This window comes from Lathyrus oleraceus, chromosome 1 (assembly GCF_024323335.1).
Source record: "Lathyrus oleraceus cultivar Zhongwan6 chromosome 1, CAAS_Psat_ZW6_1.0, whole genome shotgun sequence".
NCBI lineage: Eukaryota > Viridiplantae > Streptophyta > Magnoliopsida > Fabales > Fabaceae > Lathyrus > Lathyrus oleraceus.
In genome coordinates this window covers 254,226,971-254,249,026 of record NC_066579.1, presented here as the reverse complement: position 1 = coordinate 254,249,026, position 22,056 = coordinate 254,226,971, and the positions used below count along the sequence as shown (strand labels likewise).

The following is a 22,056-nucleotide window of genomic DNA, read 5'->3' as shown; positions in this document are numbered from 1 at the left end:
ACAGTGAGTTGGAATCAATTACCAAGGAGGAGTCATGCTTTATCGACGAAGTTCTGAAACCTGCCCAGGCCACTGTGGAGCAAACCGCCGGTGATGCATTAGCAGTCGCTGAAGAGCTTAGGACTGTCGAAGGGAAGCTTAAGAAGCTCAAAGCCCACGAAGACACCTTGGAGCCTAAGTCCTTGCATTACAATTTTGAGCTTAAATCTTTCCAATCTAAGTTCGGCCAACTTTGACCGTTTCTATTATCTGTATGAATTTTTGTAATATTTAAACAATGGCTTCTTGCCACTTTAATGTTATCCTTCTTACTTTTAGCACTTGTGTATTTATTTTCTGTGCCTTTTGTAGCTGGTTTCCAACATAGTTTCTCCAACATTGTTCTTTCGACAGTTATTTAGTCTGTCAAAATTTTGACCTCCTGAAGGAGAGGTTTATATTTTTTCAAGTACTTTCCATTCATTCTTAGGATTCGCCTATCTGGTGCCAACTCCTCGGCCTCGTAGGCGTTGTTAGAAAAGGCCTGCAAAACCCTAAACAGTCCTTCCCAATTAGGGGACCATTTACCCAAGACTCTATCATTTTTGTCCATAGGCAGGATCATCTTCAAACCAGATCATCGACAACAAACACTTTACCTTTCACCTTTCTATTATAGGCTCTGGCGACGTTTACTTTCTGCCTTTGTAGGGAATCCAGAGCTAACATTCTTTCTTCATCTATGTCGACCAGTTCGTTTGTCATCATACTCCAGTAATCTTCAGAAGGTATTTCATATTGCCTTTGGGTTCTGACCGCCTGGACCTGAATCTCTACTGGCAACACTGTGTCATGCCCATACACCAGTCGAAATGGAGTTGTTCCAGTTGCTTCTTTTAGTGACGTTCCACATGCCCACAAAGCTTGGTCTAACGTCTTATGACAATTTCTTGGCTTCTTACCTATGTGTTTCTTTATTAGGCTGATGATCACCTTATTAGCAGCTTCGACTTGGCCATTCGCCTGTGCGTAATAGGGGGTAGAAGTCAGTAATTTGATTCCCATTTCTTTTGCAAAATCTTGTACTTTTCGACCAGTGAAAACTGACCCCTGGTCGGTTGTAATTGTTTCTGGGATGCCAAATCTGCAGATGATATAACTTTGGACAAAATCTATCACAGCCTCTTGGTCTACATTTGTTAATGCTACGACTTCGACCCATTTTGTGAAACAGTCGATACTGACTAAAACATACCTTTGTTGTTTCGACGAGGATGGTTTTATTTCTCTTATAACATCCAGAGCCCATCCTTGAAATGGCCAGGGCTTCACAATCGTATGCAACTCGCTTGCAGGCACATGTTGTATGCCCCCATGTAATTGGCATTCCTGACAGCTTTTAGCAAATTCAATGCAATCTTTCAGCATTGAAGGCTAATAAACTCCTGAGCGCATCAAGAGCTATTTCATCTTCAAACCTGCTTGATGCGCCCCACACGCCCCACTATGTACGCTTGACACAACCATGTATGCCTCACTTTCTCCTAGGCATTTTAGTAACACTCCTTCGACCGTCTTTTTGAATAATTCATCATTTACCAAGACGTAGCTAAGGGCCCTATATTTTATCTTGCGTAAGTACTCGACTAGCGGTTTACGCCAATCACTTCCCCCCCCCCCCCCCCCCCCCCCCGTCGTCGACGGTCAGAATTTCAAAATGATTTTTATCTACAGCTCCCAACTTCATAATCGACAAATCTGACGGTGACAACAATGCCGCTCGTACTTTCTCTCTTACTTGGACCTCTTCATCCTGGTCTTTCGACGCTTTGTACCCTGGGGCCTCCTGTGCCAAATCATTTGCTCTTTAGTTCTCTTTTCGTGGTATGCGTTGGAGGTTAACTTGCTCAAACCTCTTGAGTAATCTGATGGTGACCACAAAATACATGATTAAATTTTCTTTAACACACCTGTACTCTTTTGATGCTTGCTTAATAACTAACTCCGAGTCTCCCATAATTTCGACATTCCTTGCCCCCAATTCTAGCAGTAGTTCAAGTCCTGTGATCAGTGACTCATATTCTGCTTCATTATTTGTGCATACCCCTTCAATTCTATATTTGAACTCTACTGGAATTCCATCTGGAGAAATTATGACTCCTCCTATCCCAGATCCTTGCTTATGTCTTAAACCGTCGAAGTATAACCTCCATGGCGCTAAGTCTACGTAATTTTGCGCTATTTCGACCATTGAGTGGTCGACGAGGAAATCCGCTACTACTTGTCCTTTCATTGCTTTCAAGGGTACGTACGTCAGGGAGTATTCCGTTAACGCTAAAGCCCATTTCCCAATCCGACTATGCAAAATTGGTTTAGATAACATGTGTTTAATAATATCAAAGTGGGAAGATACGTACACATCAACATGCTTGATATATTGCTTTAGTTTCATACAAGAGAAATACAAGCATAGACATAGTTTTTCTATATCACTATACCTAGTTTCAGGATCATTAAGCATTCGACTAAGGTAATACACAGGTCTCTCGACACATTTTTCATCCTCTTGGACTAACATACTTCCTATAGTCGATTTTGAGGCTGCAATATACAGTCTCATTGGCTTATTCCTAACATGAGGGGCCAGTACTGGAGGCATAGTCAAATACTCTTTGATTTTGTCAAAAGCCTCTTGGTGCTCATCCTGCCACTTGAAATCCTCGTTCTTTAGTTGAAGTAGTGGGGAGAAAGCTTTTGTTTTGCCACTTAAATTTGATATAAATCTTCTAAGAAAATTTATCTTTCCCAGAAAAGATTGTAGCTCCTTTTTGGTCGACGGAGGCTTGACGTCCATAATGGCTTTTGTTTTGATTTGGTTTACTTCAATACCCTTTTTATGCACCACAAAGCCAAGGAAGTCGCCTGCCTGTACACAAAAAGCACACTTCAATGGATTCATTTTTAATCCATATTTCCTCATCCTTAGAAAGGCCTTTCGAAGATGTTCGACGTGAGCATGTCGACCATTTGATTTTATCACAATATCATCAATGTATACTTGCATGAAATCTTCAATAAAATCATGGAACATTGAGTTTATTACCCTCTGGTATGTTGCTCCGGCATTTTTCAAGCCAAATGGCATGACAACCCACTCATATGTCCCCAAGGCTCCTGGGCATTGAAACGCCGTCTTCGGCACGTCTTCTTCTGCAATAAAAATTTGGTTATATCCAGCATAACCATCTAACATACTTAAATATTCAAAGCCAGTGGCCGAATCGACCAACATTTCTGCCACGGGCATGGCATACTCATCTTTTGGGGTGGCAGCATTTAGATCTCTAAAATCAATACATACTCTTAAAGACCCATTTTTCTTGATGACTGGCACAATATTGACCAACCATTCGACATACCTTGCAGTTTGAATAAACTTGCTTTTCAGGAGTCTTTCTACTTCTGCTTTTATCTTTGCCATGATCTCTGGGGCGAAACGCCTGGACGTCTGCTTTACTGGCTTTCTTCCAGCTTTTATTGGCATCTTTAACTCGACCAAATCCCTACTTAAACCAGGAATTTCGTTATAATCCCAAGCAAAACAGTCCCTAAATTCTTTAAGTATGGATATTACCTCAGACTTTAGTTCTTTGTCGATGTTGGCGCTTATGTATGTTGGCCTTTTCTCGCCATTCTCGCCAAGGTCGACTTCTTCCAAGGGGTCTTTTGGTCGGATTTTCTCCGGTGCCTTTGGGTCCTTTTCAAACCCTAAAGATTCATTGTCATAAATACAGTCCAGACGCTGCACGTCGATGTTCCTTTTACCAAAATTGGCTTGTCTGGGGATTCTGGCCCAATAGCCATATTACCCTCTTTATTTAACGCATAGGCTTCGACAGCCATGTTTTCTTCAGCCTCTAGAGCCGACTTTATTTTGTTCTCGGCAACGTATGTCGAAATCTTTCTTAGAGCTTCTAGCTCAGTCATCATCAATGACGTCTCCCCAGCCTGTCGGTCGATCACCTGTATAGGGTGGACCATCCAGGTGTTCCACATCCCAAATTAAGCCATGAGTCTCGTGCAAAGTTAAAGAGACGAAAACTTCAGTCAGATTAGCATATACATCCTCAGCTGGAAAGCAAGGAGAAATATTGGCCAGCTTCCTCTCGAATTCCTTCTTGCCGACATTATTTACGTCGGCCATGAAGTACCCTTGGTCTGCTTCAATATTTTTGACCACTCCATCTTCTCTCCAAATCACCAACCTTTGGTGCGCTGAAGATGGCACGGCTCCGACACCATGTAGCCACTCTCTGCCAAATAGCAAGTTGTAATTTGGCTTAGCATCAATCACCATAAATAATGTCAGTCTGGTTATTAAACCCACCGTGATATTCACCATAATCACTCCCATGGTGCTTTTCGTCTTTCCTCCGTAGTCAGACAAAACCATGCTGTTAGATCTGATGTCGGTATCATACTTGCCAATCTTCCTCAGAATATGGTGCGACATGATGTTGACCGTGGCACCACAATCGACCAAGACTTTGTTGACAGTTACACCTTCCACTTTTGCCCTTATCAGTAGTGGTTTCAAATGATTCTTCATGGTCATCGTTGGTCTTTCGAACACTGCCTCTTGGCTTTCAGCAGAGCCATCGTTCAGCATAAAATAGCATCTTGGCTGGTGCAGAGCCATTTCTTCAGCGTCAGCATCTTCTACCGACTCCTCCACTTCAGTCACACATTTGTATTCTTGTGGTAGGATTGACACCACGTTGACCAAGATATCCAGACTTGCTTCAGACTCTGAATTAAAGTCATCAATCACTTCATCAGAACATTTCTCAGTTGGTTGACGAACATACTCTTTGATCCATTCCTTTGCTGCTGTGTCGACCTTCACAATAATTTTCTTCCCAGCATTCGCCTCACTGGCCATGCCTCTTGCAGCCTCTCTTTCGGCCTGTTTACGCCTCTGAAAGCGTCTCCATTGAGTTCTTGACATGGGGTTCTTCCCCAAATAATTTTCAGAGACATGAGTCCTTTTTTCAGACTTAAACTCACGCCTGTAGTTAATTGCTAGACCTCCTCTAGCAGCAGCAGCAACACCTTGTGAGGTGTCTTGTTTTTCCCGAGGCTTGATCCAAGTACCTCTAGGGGAACTTGCCGACGGTACAAAGCTCTTAGGCCTTGTTTGAGTATTTCCCACATTCTTTTTTGAGCCTCTTTCATTCTGGTAACCCCTGGTCTGCCCATTTCTTTTGCTTTTACCCAACTGCAGTGTTTGGAAATTTTTTGTCGCTATTTTGTTAGTGACAGCACCACACCTAGGGCACAGACACACTTGTGAACCCTTGTTCTTGCAGTGATACAAAAAATCCACCAAGTCTTCATCAGCCCTTGGGTAAGCTTCAGCTATATCGACATCTGGGCTTTCACCAGTTTGCTCCAGCATGTTGGCCTCATTGTATTCGGTGATGTCGACCATGTTGATCTCGACTGGCTCCACGAATAGGGCTTCCTCCTGGTGAAGAGGATCAACGTCGATCTTCATTCTGCGGCCAACAAATTTTAGCCTGCCTTCTTAAATCGCTTTTTGAACCAAATCCCTGAAAAGGTAACAATTAGAGATATTATGACCCAGATAGTTATGATACTTACAAAACCCTCTCTTTTGTCTCTGTTCTAAAGGTGGTATTTTAGTACCAGGAGGTACCACCATTTGACCATCTTTGACCAACAAGTCAAAAATTTCCTCACATTTCGACACATCAAAAGTATAAGTTTTCGAAGGGAATTTTGGGTTATGTTCGACAGGATTTTTGAAATTCTAGTTATCAGACTTTAGATGTCACACGGGTTGTTATGACATCCAATTCTGCACAGACAAGAATTATGCAGAACTTAAAAGTAAGTGCAGTAAATAACACAAGTAATTGTTTACCCAGTTCAGTCCAACATGACCTACATCTGGGGGCTACCAAGCCAGGGAGGAAATCCACTATCAGTAGTATTAATTCAAAGCTAAACTCACCCGTTTACAACTTGTCACTTAATCCCTACCCAATGCAATTTCAATCTTACTCTAAGATCAGAGTTCCTACTCACTCCCCCTCAATCACCTTAGTGATTACTACCTTTAATCAATATTAAAGATAACTTTGAAGTCACACTTCAAACAACTCTTGATTGTGCTTAACAACTTTAATCAAGATACACAGCACTCACGCTTAAAAGCTTTGAGCGACACAACACTTACAACTCAATGAACACCCTATGCCAAAGCAATCATCAACGTGATAAAGGCTTGGCTTACAATATATGTCTAATACAAGACTCACAAAAATACAGCAGTGAAGTATGATGGACACACTAAATCTTCACGCCTCAAAAACCCCTAAAACTGAATGAAGGAACGACTTCCTTTTATATTGCAGTACCTGGGCTTTTGAACTTGTATTCTCCTGAATTTAAGGTCACGCGAGTTCCCATAAATTCAACATCTAGGTTACTAACAAATAGGCTATTTGTTAGGTTCATTAAATGTAGCTTGGTTGTTGATTTCCTGGATTTTCTCTAAGCTGTTGAATCCCTGAAGAATAGCCTGAGAAAAAGCTGAAACAGAAAACTGAACAACCTACAATATAGCATATGCTGTTAGGAATGAATGTCACGACATTCAGCTTGACATCAAGGATCATATGCTGAGTCTGTTTTTCCAGAAAACAGACTGTACAATTTTGCTGACCTGTATATGACCAAAATGACCATACTACAGTAACAACTTACATTAATAGATGTCAAAGTATCCAATTTGACATTTACACATCTGGCCTTAAGTCAGTTCTGTTATCCTCTTGAAGAACAGACTAAGTAACATGCTGAAGTATAGCAGAACACCACTCTGTCTACTGTTCAGTATATGATGAATGTCACAACATCCAGTTTGACATTCAGTCAGTAGGCCTTATGCCAGGTCTGGTCTTTCCTTGATAACCAGACTGGAAATAAATACTAAGTTCTAACAGAACACCGGCTGTTCTATTCCTTAGTATCTGCTGACAGGTATAAATGTCACAGCCTCCAGTTTCACATTCAATAAATCCTGTATTAGCTAATCCTGCAGTAACTACTCAAGTGTGTCAAGACATCAGAGTACAGTTAGATATTCTAACCTACAATGCAGTCACACATACACACCATGTCATGACATCAGTCAAGACATTAGAATCCAGCTAGTGTTTTACCATATAATGCAGCCAATCAAGCACCTACAAACTCCCCCTTTGGCAAATTTTTGGCTAAAACACTTTGATCCCCATAACAGAGCTCATAGCAGCGGAATCACACATCTAGCAGGAAATAAACCTAGCTAATACACTCGGAGTGGCAGCACACTCACACACATGGAAGTTAAGTAACACTTCACATAACAGCACATATACAGAAGTTAAATAAAAACTTCAACACACATCAGCTGCAGGGGAAGGAAAATCTTCGAATCTGTCACGAGTCTGTTGTAACAGACCAATTTGTTGTCTGGGGTATCCTGTTACTGTTACTCCCCCTTTTTGTCAAAAATGTTGCCAAAGTCAACAAAATCAACAGAAAAAAATGACAGAATTACCAACTTGGTTTTACTTCACAGTTTCAACCAAGTTAGCACCCACTTGATCTTGCTTCACAGTAGGTACAACCATATCAGATGCCATGACTTTCTGACATCCAGAACCACTCCTGCATGAACAGCGTCCTTGAATTCCTGCAGGTGCATAGGCCTTCTCACGTTAGGGTGTCTCCTTACCCTCTTGTTGCCACACTTGTTGCAAGTGGTATAGCTATGATCTGTTGACCAATCAGAACATGGTTCCAATAAATACATTCCAAACATCATTGGTTGCTATAAGGTCTCAGAGAGACATATTCCCAGTTTGCCCCTTAAATTTTCAAACTGAGTAGCATCCAGAGCCTTTGTAAATATGTCAGCCAGTTGCAGTTCAGTGGCTACATGTTCCAAAGTAATCACCTTGTCTTCCACCAGATCTCTGATGAAGTGATGTCTAATGTCAATATGTTTGGTCCTGCTGTGTTGGATGGGATTCTTGGAAATATTGATGGCACTGAGATTATCACAGAATAATGTCATGACATTTTGAGTGACATTGTACTCAGTGAGCATCTGTTTCATCCACACCAGTTGGGAACAACTGCTTCCAGCAGCTATGTATTCAGCCTCTGCAGTGGACAGGGATACACAGTTCTGCTTCTTGCTGAACCAAGATATGAGATTGTCTCCCAAGAAGAAACATCCTCCTGATGTGCTTTTTCTGTCATCAGCACTTCCAGCCCAGTCAGCATCATAGTACCCAGATAGGACAGGCTCAGACCCATGCACTACGCCAAAAAGGTTTTTTAACAGCGCATCTTAGACAGCGCTTTTGAAAGAAAGCGCTGTCTAAGGTTAAGATAAAAATAAAACACGGAAAATGTTCTAAAAAAATAATGAAAGCGCTGTCTAAGGGGGGGTCTTAGACAGCGCTTTTAGAAAGCGCTGTCTAAGACCCCCCCTTAGACAGCGCTTTTAAATATAGACCTTAGTCAGCGCTTTTGAGAAAGCGCTGTTTAAAGTCTTTCAGTTTAAACCACATTTTATTTTCTCTTTCTCTCTTTCGTATTTGTATTAAAACAAACAATTTGTTTTCAACCGCCGCCGTCAAACCCCTCTTCCTCTCATTCTCAAACTCCTTCACCTCCAGAAACTTCCACCAACACAAACGCTTCAGATACACCTCCTCCGCAACTAAATTCCCAATTTCCAATAAACCCCCCTCTTTCTCCGCCAATTTGGGGCTTTCTGGAAAAGCCCTAGTTTCTACCGTTCCACCACAGCCAGAACCAGAACAAGAACAAGAACAACCACAATCTTCCAAATTGCTCACTCTACCCACCATTCTCACTCTTGGCCGTGTCGCCGCCGTGCCGCTTCTTGTTGCCAGTAAGTGTTTCCCCTATTCCGCTCACTGCAACATTTTCATTTTCAATTTTATCTATTTTTGTATATAATTGTGTTCTGTGTAGCTTTCTATTTGGATGGTTGGCAAGGAACAGTAGCTACTACCACAATCTTCATTGCTGCTTCTGTTACAGATTGGCTTGATGGTTACATTGCTCGCAAGGTTATTCAATTCATTTCAAACACCACTAACTAACCCTATATTTTTCTTCTATCACTTTTTTCTTTTACTAAATTTGTTGCTTGCAATGCAGATGAATTTAAAATCTTCATTTGGTGCATTCTTAGATCCTGTAGCTGATAAGGTATTTCTTCCAATTCTTAACTTTTGATGCAATTGCAATTGCATACCGAAAGGCACATGTTAATGAATCTAAAAGTAGAAAATTTGTATTGAAACTAATAATGTTAAACATGCATGTGTTCTACTCAATGCAGCTTATGGTTGCTGCCACATTGGTTTTATTATGTACTAGACCTTTGGATGTTGGTTTGTTTGCACAAGCACCCTGGTTACTACCTATACCTGCCATTGCCATCATTGGCAGAGAGGTAATGAATGCTTATCTGACTTCTAATGCATGCTTTACTAATAAGCTCTTCTTTACATCACTGGGAACTGTGTGAGGGTCCTTCTTCATGTATCACTAAATTCATGCATCTTAATTGTTTTGTATTATTATATTTCTTTATTTTGTTCCATTTTTCATATTTTGTTCTTTGATGTTTTGTTTGTAACGTGTTTATGTGTACTAATGAATGAACTCTTACTACACCAACTTACCTTTACAATTAAACTGGTGTTCACTGTAACAGTCAAAGAATAAGAATTACTAATGATGTTATTTTTCATACTACTGAGTGAACTGGGCCGAAGCCAAGGTGGGTTAGATAATCAGTTTGTGTGTGGGAATGGAGATTTTTCAAGCATTTGATGATCTATTGTTTTAATCTACGGTGCTCTGGGAGCGAAATCTCTGATAGTTTAATTAGGGGTGACATTTTGTTTCCATCTTGTGTATATACCTGTAATTGTATTTTGCTTTGGCATGTTGGTGATGCATAATTAGTATATAATTACCCAAAAGCTTAATTCTCTGACTCACTGAGATCCATATTTATATGGTAAATTAGCCATACTCGTGTATTTTCATTATGCTTTTGAGACATCATACTTTGCCCTGATTTACTGGTTTTGCATTAGTGACCAAATCAGATACCTTATAATTTTTGGACTGAACTGCACTTGGACATTGTGAACTTGCCATGATTAAATGAGTTGGTTAACTGAACTTATTAACTTTCTATGGAATGATGAGTTTATTGTATTGAAAGTGGTGATTAGATGGAAAACAAAACGACTAGTTGTTGTTAATACCATGATGCACTGTGGTATTGAACTGCTTGTTGGAGATTTTTATAGGCATGTTGCTGGTTGGTATGGCAGACTGGCTAGGGTTAGGTTCAGTTCATCCAAAGAAACTGTTACTAATTAACTCTGTTTAAAGACTGTCAGTTCTTGTGCAGCTGGTTGAAAATGAATTGTTCGGTTATGCCCATAAGAGTGCTATCAAATGAGAGCAGTATCAAATGAGTTATGTTATGCCAGAATCAGTGTTTGCACCCTAGTGTCAAAGGATATATCAAATGAGAGCAGTATCCCGAGATTTAGTTCAGAGATATTTGGTTATTTCTGTTATGCCTATAAGAGCAGTATCACATGAGTTCTGTTATGATTTTATAGAAATTTTGCACTTTCTTCAACATGATTGTAGGCATCAATGTGTTCACCTTGGTAACAGGGTCTGCATCATTGTTTTTTTTCTCAATTTGATCTTCTAAGTCTCAGATTCACTGCAGCTTGAGATGGTAGATATATTTCCAGGTGGAAGAGGTAAGCTTTTCACTTGTCTCACTTTATGTTGCTCGGTTTCATGGACCATGCTTGTATCCACAATTGTGGATTCACAAAATTCGGTTTGCGCTTTGAATCGGGAGATTGAAACAAAGGACATTGTTGTGTACTTTACACACCATCTTGGCTTTGATTGTTTTGCAGGACTGATCATTTGTGTTTATGGTGGCAGGACTGGATTTTCACTCTAGAAAGACACTGTACTGTTAGAGGATAGAAACTATCTGTTTAACTATTAAGTGGAAATGTTTCGTATATTCTCATGTGCTATATCGATTTGGTAGGTGAGAGAGATAACTTCAATATGGCAGACAGACGAGCTTAGGCGCCAAAAACCCACTCCGGTTGATGAAGCTAGAGCTGGTAAGTTTCTCGAGTATCAAGGTTTTCTAGTTCACGTGAAAAGAAAAATAACAACTTGGCATATAATAACATTTTTTTTATCTTCCAAGGTTTGAATATAGTGGAGCAATCACTCTGGAAAGCTGTTCCTCATTATTTGCGTCGAGTCAGCAATGCTTTAAAGAAGGTCTATCATTTTTACTTCATGGTCAATTAGCTGCATTTAAATAAAATGACAGAATCCCAAACAGGAAAGTCCGGTTTTCAGAAGCTTTTAGAGCCACAGCTTCCTCAACTTCCTGGAATTGCTCCTTATAGAGTTGTCTTGGGAAATGTAAAGGATAAGGTATTGCTTCAGATTGATTCCGGTGATGAGTACTTGAAATCACATATTTTCGGTTTTGATATAGCAACTCGCAATTTGAGTTTAAAATCACCATTCAAATAAATGCATGAAATTTGTGTGTTCAGCTTGAGAGGAGCCGTAGACGGTTAGAACTTCTTCTTGAGGATGTTGCATGTGACTACGATCCTTTGGATTATTATGAAACTGCTGACCAGCTTTTGGAACCTCTGCTTCTCTGCTATGAATCTCTGGTACTCTTTCTCATTCCCTCTTTTTCCTGAATGGTTTGTCCACACTCCACAATTGCTATTTAACCTTCCGTGTCTTCAGCAATCATACGGATCCGGGGTGCTAGCTGATGGTCGACTTGCTGATCTCATTCGTAGAGTTGCTACCTTTGGAATGGTTCTAATGAAGCTTGACTTGCGCCAGGTCTGATTTGTATTTGATTTTTATCATTTCTGTAGTAATCAACTATGTTCTGAAACGATCTGTATTACAGGAATCAGGGAGACATGCTGACACGCTTGATGCAATCACAACGTATTTGGATATGGGTACTTACAGTGAATGGGATGAAGAAAAGAAATTAGATTTCTTAACTAGAGAGCTGAAAGGGAAGAGGCCACTAGTTCCTGTCAGTATAGAGGTGAGACAGTTAAGAGTTTTCACTTTTTATACAATGTACCGAGTCTTGACCAGTTATATTACCACCATTGTGATATTTCTAATTTACCGAGGCCTGTGATCTATTCAAAGTTCTTGCTATTTCTGATTGGTATCTTGATTTTTTTAGGTCCCGGCTGATGTTAAAGAAGTCTTGGATACATTCCAAATTGCTGCTGAACTAGGGAGTGATTCACTTGGAGCTTATGTGATCTCTATGGCCTCAAGTGTATGACTAATTGCTTATGGCTACAACTTGTGCTAAATCATTAATCAATCCTCAGATCCTTCATTTTTCTATCTAATTATTAATGAAATTTTATCCACTTTTTCTTGATTGTCAGGCAAGTGATGTTCTTGCAGTTGAGCTTTTACAAAAGGATGCACGGCTCGCTGCTACTGGAGAGTTGGGAAGAGCATGTCCTGGTGGAACGTAAGTAGGAAACCTTAAGTCGAACTTATTTATCTTTCAATTTGTGTGATCGAAATGGTGCTTTAGATGAAAAATTACTTGTCTATTATGTTTGTTTTGTGAATATTTGAATCTTATGACGTGTTTACAACAGGTTGCGGGTTGTCCCTCTATTTGAAACCGTGAAGGACCTAAGAGAAGCTGGTTCAGTTATCCGGAAACTTTTATCAATAGACTGGTACCACGAACACGTCATTAAGAATCACAACGGTCATCAAGAGGTACCTTTTTAATCCGAGGTGTATTTGATTTTATGTTACAGTTATCATGTGAAATTCATTTGATAGTGTTGTAAATTTGTATATGCAGGTTATGGTTGGATATTCTGATTCTGGTAAAGATGCTGGACGCTTCACTGCTGCATGGGAACTTTACAAAGCTCAGGAGGATGTTGTTGCTGCTTGCAATGATTACGGTATTAAAGTTACACTGTTCCATGGCCGTGGAGGCAGTATTGGTCGGGGTGGTGGCCCTACATATCTGGCTATTCAATCCCAGCCACCCGGATCTGTGATGGTAGGTTATATATTTAGCTTTATCATTGTTAATTTTTTTTCTTTCTAAAAATGTTCTGCTTGATGCGAAGGTTAAGAGGGGACGCGGTTGTAAAATTTTCCCATGGTGCATTGCAGGGCACACTTCGGTCTACTGAGCAGGGAGAAATGGTAGAGGCCAAGTTTGGGTTACCACAGATAGCTGTTAGACAACTTGAAATATACACAACCGCAGTACTACTCGCAACTCTTCGTCCGCCTCTCCCACCAAGTTGTGGTTGGATTCATAGAATCTGACTACGATTGGAGTTTTGGACATTTGAAAGTCGTGGAGCGTTGGTGTATGCTAAGGACAAGTTTCAAGTGGATTTTTATTGTTGTACTTGAATTCCAAGTGTTTTGAATTAGGATTGTAATGTGAGTGTGGGAAATGAATGTATGAATTGGGCTAAAGTCGTAATGTTGTAATTGTAGTGGTGATTTTGTATGTATGGAAATGGTGGAATGAATTTAGTTTAATGAAAATGTAACGAATATATTTAGAAATTGAATGGTTGTAAAAAGCGCTGTCTAAGGGGGGATTAGAAAGCGCTTTAGGCAAAAGCGCTGTCTAAGGGGGGGGGCTTAGACAGCGCTTTTTGAAAAGCGCTGTCTAAGGTATACCTAAAAAAATTTAAAATAGGAGGGTCTTAGAAAGCGCTTTTGGCCAAAGCGCTGTCTAAGGGGGGGGGGGCTTAGACAGCGCTTTTTGAAAAGCGCTGTCTAAGGTATACCTAAAAAAATTAAAATAGGAGGGTCTTAGAAAGCGCTTTTGGCCAAAGCGTTGTCTAAGGGGGGGGCTTAGACAGCGCTTTTAAGATTTAAAAAAGCGCTGTCTAAATCTTTAGCAGCGGAGGTTTAGACAGCGCTTTAAAGCGCTGTCTAAGGCTAAAAAAAGCGCTGTCTAAGGTCTTGTTTGTTGTAGTGATGTGAGTACAGCATCCCATAGTCACAAGTCCCATTGATGTACTTGAGAATCCTTTTGACTTGATTCAAGTGGCTCACCTTAGGCTCTGCTTGGTATCTCGCACACACTCCAACTGCATAAGAAATGTCAGGTCTACTTGCAGTTAGATATAGTAGACTGCCTATCATGCTTCTATACAAGCATTGATCAACACTAGGCCCTTCATCATCTTTGGTTAACTTCAGATGAGTAGGAGCAGGAGTCCTTTTGTGCCTAGCATTATCCATACCAAACTTCTTAACGATGTTTTTGACATACTTGCTTTGGGAGAGAAACATAGAGTCCTCCATTTGGTTGACTTGCATTCTAAGAAAGTAGGTTAGTTCCCCAACCAGACTCATTTCAAACTCAGATTGCATCTGTTGAACAAAATGTGTTACCATTTGTTCTGACATACCACCAAAGACTATATCATCCACATAGATTTGAGCAATCATGATTTTGCCGTCTTCATCCTTCACAAACACGGTTTTATCTATTCCACCTTTTCTGTATCCATTTGAGGTCAGAAATTCGGTCAACCTTTCATACCATGCTCTAGGTGCTTGTTTTAACCCATACAAGGCTTTCCTCAACTTGTATACATGCTTAGGTTGGTTCGGATCACAGAACCCTTTAGGTTGTTCCACATAGACTTCTTCATTCAAGTAGCCATTCAAGAATGCACTCTTCACATCCATTTGGAATAGTTTAAACTTCAGAATGCATGCTACCCCTAACAACAATCTGATGGACTCAAGCCTAGCCACAGGAGCAAATGTCTCATCAAAATCAACCCCTTCAACTTGAGTGTATCCTTGAGCTACTAGTCTTGCTTTATTCCTAGTAATTACTCCTTTCTCATCAGATTTATTTTTGTAGATCCACTTGGTACCAATGATGTTGGTCCCTTCAGGTCTTGGAACTAGCTCCCATACTTCATTCCTTTTGAACTGCTCAAGTTCCTCTTGCATGGCATTGATCCAGTATTCATCAGTCAGGGCTTCTTTCACATTCTTTGGTTCAACCTTGGATACAAAACAGGAATTTGAGCTTATTCCCCGTGACCTGGTAGTCACACCACTATTAGGATCCCCTATGATAAGATCCTTAGGGTGGTCTTTCTGAATTCTGATAGATGGCATTTTGGTGGTTGCATCTACTTCACATTCAGGAGGAGGTTCCTGTACTTCTTCAGACTTGACTGGAATGTCAGTTGAACTGTCAAGGAATGTTTCAACATCCTCTATGACATCGATCCCTTCCTCTTTATCATCCACAATAACATTTATGGATTCCATCAGGACATTGGTCATGTAGTTGAACACTCTGTAGGCTCTGCTGTTAGTGGAGTATCCTAGAAATATACCCTCGTCACTTTTGGGATCCAGCTTCCTTCTCTGTTCACGATCTGTGAGAATGTAGCATTTACTTCCAAAGATATGAAAGTACTTCACTGTGGGTTTTCTGCCTTTCCATATTTCATATAGAGTGGAGGAGGTTCCTTTTCTCAAGGTGACTCTGTTGTGAACATAGCACGCGGTATTCATCGCTTCAGCCCAAAAGTGCATGGGGAGCTTCTTTGCATGAATCATTGCTCTAGCAGATTCTTGAATAGTTCTATTTTTTCTTTCAACTATCCCATTCTGCTGGGGAGTTATAGGGGAGGAGAACTCATGACTTATTCCTTCAGACGAGTAAAACTCATCAAACTTGGAATTCTTGAACTCCGTACCATGATCACTCCTAATCCGGACCACACAGCTGTCCTTTTCCCTTTGAAGTCTGATGCATAGGTCTTTGAAGACATCAAATGTATCTAACTTCTCTCTGATGAAGCTTATCCACGTGTATCTGGAATGGTCATCAACCACCATGTAAGCATATCTCTTCCCACCAAGACTTTCAACCTGCATAGGTCCCATTAAGTCCATGTGCAACAGTTCCAGAACTCTGGAAGTTGTAGGATGTCCCAGCTTCGGATGTGACATCTTGGTTTGCTTGCCCACCTGGCATTCTCCACAGACTCTTCCTTCATCAATAAGCAGCTTTGGAATTCCTCTGACTGCTTCCTTGGATATAATCTTCTTCATTCCCCGTAAGTGGAGATGTCCAAGACGTCTATGCCACAACTTCACCTCCTGTTCTTCTTTGGTTGAGGAGCATATTGTGGAAAAGTTAGAGATTTTAGGTTCCCACAGATAACAGTTATCTTTGGACCTGGTTCCTCTCATAACTTCCTGATTGTCACCATTTGTCACAATGCACAGCTCCTTAGTAAACTGAACATAGAATCCTTGATCACACAGCTGGCTTATGCTTATGAGATTTGCAGTCAGTCCTCTTACTAACAGCACATTATTCAGTTTTGGAACTCCAGAGCAGTCCAGCTTACCCACACCTTTTATTTTTCCTTTGGCACCATCACCAAAGGTCACATAGCTGGTAGTGTGAGGTTGAATATCCACCAGTAGATTTTCCATACCAGTCATATGTCTTGAGCATCCACTGTCAAAGTACCAGTCTTCTCTGGTAGAAGCCCTTAGAGTTGTGTGCGCTAACCTAGCATACCATTGTTGCTTCTTGATGGGGACATGGCGCTTATATGTCTTATGCTTAGGCCTGACATGCGAGGCTTGGTTAGGGAAACCATGAAGCCAGTAGCAGAAGGCTTTTATATGTCCAAGCCTACCACAGTGGTGACATCTCCACTCCTGGTATTTCCTCTTCTGATGATTATTCATCTTAGTTCCCCGATGTTGAGACATTGGCTTTGAGTTCTGCTTGAACTTCTGAACTTTAGCCTTTGGGCGTTTGTGTTCAGCTGAGGATCTTTTCCCAAATCCTAGGCCAGATTTGGTTCCAGACTTCTGTCCCACCTTTAGAATCTCTTCCAAGGTGTCAGTTCCCTTGTTCATCATTCTGATGGATTTAGTCATCTGATTCAGCTTGGAGGTCAGCAAGGCTATCTCACCATTTAAACCCTCTATGGCTGTCAGATGCTTCTGTCTCTCATCTTCCAGTTCCTTGATGAGTTTCTTCTACTTTTCTCCTTGTGCACGGACTTCTGCACTGGTGGTACACAGCTTCTTATAGGCTGCAACAAGTTCATCAAAGGTCAGTTCATCTGCACTTGAGTTATCATCAGAGGCATAAACACTGGTTAATGCAGTGACATGTTTGGCAGATTCTCCTTCAGATTCACTTTCAGAATCTCCTTTAGACCATGTGATAGTTAGCCCCTTCTTCTGCATCTTGAGATAAGTAGGACATTCAGCTCTGACGTGTCCATACCCTTCACAACCATGACACTGGATTCCCTTGCCTTGGTTGAACTTTTCTTCAGAAGTTGATCTTTTCCTGATGTCAGACGGGATGTTCTTGACATTAGGTCTCCCTCTTTGATCAATCTTCTTCACGAACTTGTTGAACTGTCTCCCAAGCATGGCTAAGGCTTCTGATATACTTTCATCACCTTCAGTATATCCTGCTACTGACTCTTCTTCAGCATTAGATACAAAAGCTACGCTTTTGTTCTTCTTTTCAGCATTCTCACACAAGCCCATTTCAAAGGTTTGGAGAGAACCAATGAGCTCATCCACCTTCATATTGCAGATGTCCTGCGCCTCCTCTATGGCTGTGACCTTCATAGCAAATCTCTTAGGCAAGGACCTGAGAATCTTTCTTACAAGTTTCTCTTCAGCCATTTTCTCACCTAGTCCACCAGAGGTGTTTGCAATTTCAAGAATATTCATGTGAAAGTCATGAATAGTCTCATCCTCTTTCATCCTCAGATTTTCAAACTTGGTGGTCAGCATCTGAAGTTTGGACATCTTCACCTTGGAAGTACCTTCATGAGTTACCTTGAGGGTATCCCAAACTTCCTTAGCTAGTTCACAGTGGTGCACCAGCCTGAAGATGTTCTTACTGATTCCATTGAACAATACATTCAAGGCCTTGGAATTTCCAAGAGCTAATGCCTCTTGCTCCTTGTCCCACTCTTCTTCAGGAATTTGCACACTGACTCCATCTTCACCTGTCTTCGTTGGATGTTCCCATCCTTTGTTGACAGCTCTCCAGACTTTGCTATCTAGAGACCTTAAGAAGGCTATCATACGAGGCTTCCAGTCATCATAATTAGAGCCATCCAACATGGGTGGTCTATTTGAGTGTCCTATATCCTTATCCATGGTACTAGAAAGTAACTTCCCTAGATCTCACCCAGAAATTCACAGGCAGGGTGCCTGCTCTGATGCCAATTGAAATTCTAGTTATCAGACTTTAGATGTCACACGGGTTGTTATGATATCCAATTCTGCACAGACAAGAATTATGCAGAACTTAAAAGTAAGTGCAGTAAATAACACAAGTAATTGTTTACCCAGTTCAGTCCAACATGACCTACATCTGGGGGCTACCAAGCCAGGGAGGAAATCCACTATCAGTAGTATTAATTCAAAGCTAAACTCACCCGTTTACAACTTGTCACTTAATCCCTACCCAATGCAATTTCAATCTTACTCTAAGATCAGAGTTCCTACTCACTCCCCCTCAATCACCTCAGTGATTACTACCTTTAATCAATATTAAAGACAACTTTGAATTCACACTTCAAACAACTCTTGATTGTGCTTAACAGCTTTAACCAAGATACACAACACTCACGCTTAAAAGCTTTGAGCGACACAACACTTACAACTCAATGAACACCCTATGCCAAAGCAATCATCAACGTGATAAAGGCTTGGCTTACAATATATGTCTAATACAAGACTCACAAAAATACAGCAGTGAAGTATGATGGACACACTAAATCTTCACACCTCAAAAACCCCTAAAACTGAATGAAGGAACGACTTCCTTTTATATTGCAGTACCTGGGCTTTTGCACTTGTATTCTCCTGAATTTAAGGTCACGCGAGTTCCCATAAATTCAACATCTAGGTTACTAACAAATAGGCTATTTGTTAGGTTCATTAAATGTAGCTTGGTTGTTGATTTCCTGGATTTTCTCTAAGCTGTTGAATCCCTGAAGAATAGCCTGAGAAAAAGCTGAAACAGAAAACTGAACAACCTACAATATAGCATATGCTGTCAGGAATGAATGTCACGACATTCAGCTTGACATCAAGGATCATATGCTGAGTCTGTTTTTCCAGAAAACAGACTGTACAATTTTGCTGACCTGTATATGACCAAAATGACCATACTACAGTAACAGCTTACATTAATAGATGTCAAAGTATCCAATTTGACATTTACACATCTGGCCTTAAGTCAGTTCTGTTATCCTCTTGAAGAACATACTAAGTAACATGCTGAAGTATAGCAGAACACCACTCTGTCTACTGTTCAGTATATGATGAATGTCATAACATCCAGTTTGACATTCAGTTAGTAGGCCTTATGCCAGGTCTGGTCTTTCCTTGATAACCAGACTGGAAATAAATACTAAGTTCTAACAGAACACCAGCTGTTCTATTCTTTAGTATCTGCTGACAGGTATAAATGTCACAGCCTCCAGTTTGACATTCAATAAATCCTGTATTAGCTAATCCTGCAGTAACTACTCAAGTGTGTCATGACATCGGTCAAGACATCAGAGTACAGTTAGATATTCTAACCTACAATGCAGTCACACACACACACCATGTCATGACATCAGTCAAGACATTAGAATCCAGCTAGTGTTTTACCATATAATGCAGCCAATCAAGCACCTACAATTTTTCCCTTGCGCAGGGAGCAATGATCGACACTCATACGCGGATCCTGACTTTAGTTCAGCCACGTCGATTTCTAATTTGGTCGATCAAGCATAATCAGCCTCACATATTGGGTCTGTTGCGTCGTATTCGACAAACGCTACCTTTTCTTTCTTAGACTTATTGTGCCTAACTTTTTCTAACCTTAGCCGTTCTAGATGTCAGACTCTATCAGCCAATTGTGACATACTTTTCACAAAAGTTGGATCTATTTTCTTCCTAATGGAATAATCTAAACCTTCTGCGGCCATTTGAACCAGTTCATGTTCTGGCACTTGCGTAACACACCTAGCCTTTAAGGACCTAAAACGATTTAGATAATCGTCGATGCTCTCAGCAAACCTTCTCTTGATACTAGACAATTCTACCAAACTAATTTTGTAGTGTCCCTCGTAAAACTGTTCATGGAACTTCTTTTATAATTTAGCCCACGAATCGATTGAACTTGGGGCCAACGAAGTAAACCATGTGAAGGCAACCTTAGTCAGAGAGGAGGGAAATTTTTTCACTCTCAAACATTCATTATGAGCCATATCTCCTGACTCTGTTAAGTATCTGGCAACATGCTTTATTGTCGATTCACCAGACTCTCCCCCAAATTTAGTGTACTTAGGCACTTTCATCCCCCTGGGCGCCTCGGCTTGGAGAATAAACTCAGCTAACGGGGAAGCGTATAATGGCCTTTACAATGTAGCACCCATACCATTTCTGGCCATAATCCTTTCGACAATAGTTGTCAAATTATTCTCCACTGCTAAGTCCTCTTGTCGATGTTGATCGACAATTTGATCAGCATCCTGGTGTCGGTTAACCATCACCATCTAGTTACGTCATGCGACTCCTGATTTGACGCCTAGGGGTCTAATGATTTGTCCTTCGTGGATTGTTTCATCTTCCACTGCCCCTATCTCTGTTTGCACAGGAACAACTTGCCTAACCACTTGTGCCATCTGTCGAGCCGGTGCCCTTAGAAAATTGCACAAGCGTGTCAATTGATTCGCCACCTGCCTATTTGTTTCAGTAGATTCTTGTATTACTGGATTAAAGACTGTGCCCATCTGGTTGGTTAATGTAACACCCTTCTAAAATACCCCAATAATTTAATTAAATATCAAAATATAACATCAGAGTAATTCTGCCCTTTAAGGGTGTCACACAATCTTCCACAGTATTCAACAATATAGAGGTCATGCTCTTTTATTAATTTAAAACTTAAACAATTGCATAAAACACAGCGAATATGATTTCATCAATCATGTAAAACATTACATGGAAAATGGTCCTCAACCAACAATAAAACATTCGAAACAAGTTAAGACAACCCATCCCGATGTTACATCTATCAGAGCACGACCCACTACGGAGACTACACTAGACTCCAATAATTAGCTTCTACTCAACTCATTTCTCGTTACCTGAAAAATAGTTGTAAGGGTGAGTTCCTCAATCAATATAATGAGTATTATAAAATATCATGTTATGTTAAGTGATTCAACACACTTCATCACCCTAATCAAAACACACATTCAGGAACATCATATTAATTCAACATCATACTCAATAACAACACAACAATACCAACACAAATACACGTGTAATATTGGAATACATCCATTCATATTACACGCCATACATCTATTATGCAATGAGACTCCATGCATGCGGTACCGACTATTTTGTGAACATATAGTTCAACCTCACCGTCCAAATCCAGGCACGGCTACCAAGCTCACTAGTCCCACTCATTTGAGACATAGTGACTCACTCACTAATTCCTCACCATGGGAATTAGCTACCACCCCAAATGGGCCATGCTATGCACGCCAATCACCTAGCATGCAAACATCAACAACAATCAAAATGATTTACTCACTAATTCCACACCATGGGAATTAGCTACCACCCCAAATGGGCCACAATGTGCATGCTAATCACCTAGCAATGCAACAACAACAACAACTCAATAATAGACATATGCTCACACTCTAAGCCATAAAACAGTCTATTCACAAATGCATACATAACTGATACATTCACAGCATCATGCATACCATCACACATCATCAACAAAAGCAT

The 22,056-nt window shown here is 40.6% G+C and overlaps 2 protein-coding genes across 2 annotated transcripts; both read left to right on the top strand.

Moving 5' to 3' along the window:
* Positions 1-8,685: 8,685 nt before the first annotated feature.
* LOC127102103 (CDP-diacylglycerol--glycerol-3-phosphate 3-phosphatidyltransferase 1, chloroplastic-like) lies at positions 8,686-9,832 on the top strand (the record flags this gene model as incomplete). Its single annotated transcript, XM_051039521.1, has 4 exons — positions 8,686-8,977; positions 9,061-9,158; positions 9,250-9,300; positions 9,434-9,832. Coding segments are annotated over 4 exons (630 nt in total), but the record flags the coding sequence as incomplete, so codon positions are not given.
* A 1,630-nt stretch (positions 9,833-11,462) lies between these two features.
* Positions 11,463-13,527, top strand: LOC127102097 (phosphoenolpyruvate carboxylase 4). Its single transcript, XM_051039517.1, has 9 exons — positions 11,463-11,598; positions 11,724-11,849; positions 11,929-12,030; positions 12,101-12,247; positions 12,395-12,493; positions 12,609-12,697; positions 12,831-12,957; positions 13,046-13,252; positions 13,369-13,527. The coding sequence occupies exons 1-9, from the start codon at positions 11,485-11,487 to the stop codon at positions 13,525-13,527; spliced, it is 1,170 nt and encodes a 389-aa protein (XP_050895474.1). The 5' UTR covers positions 11,463-11,484.
* Positions 13,528-22,056: the final 8,529 nt, after the last annotated feature.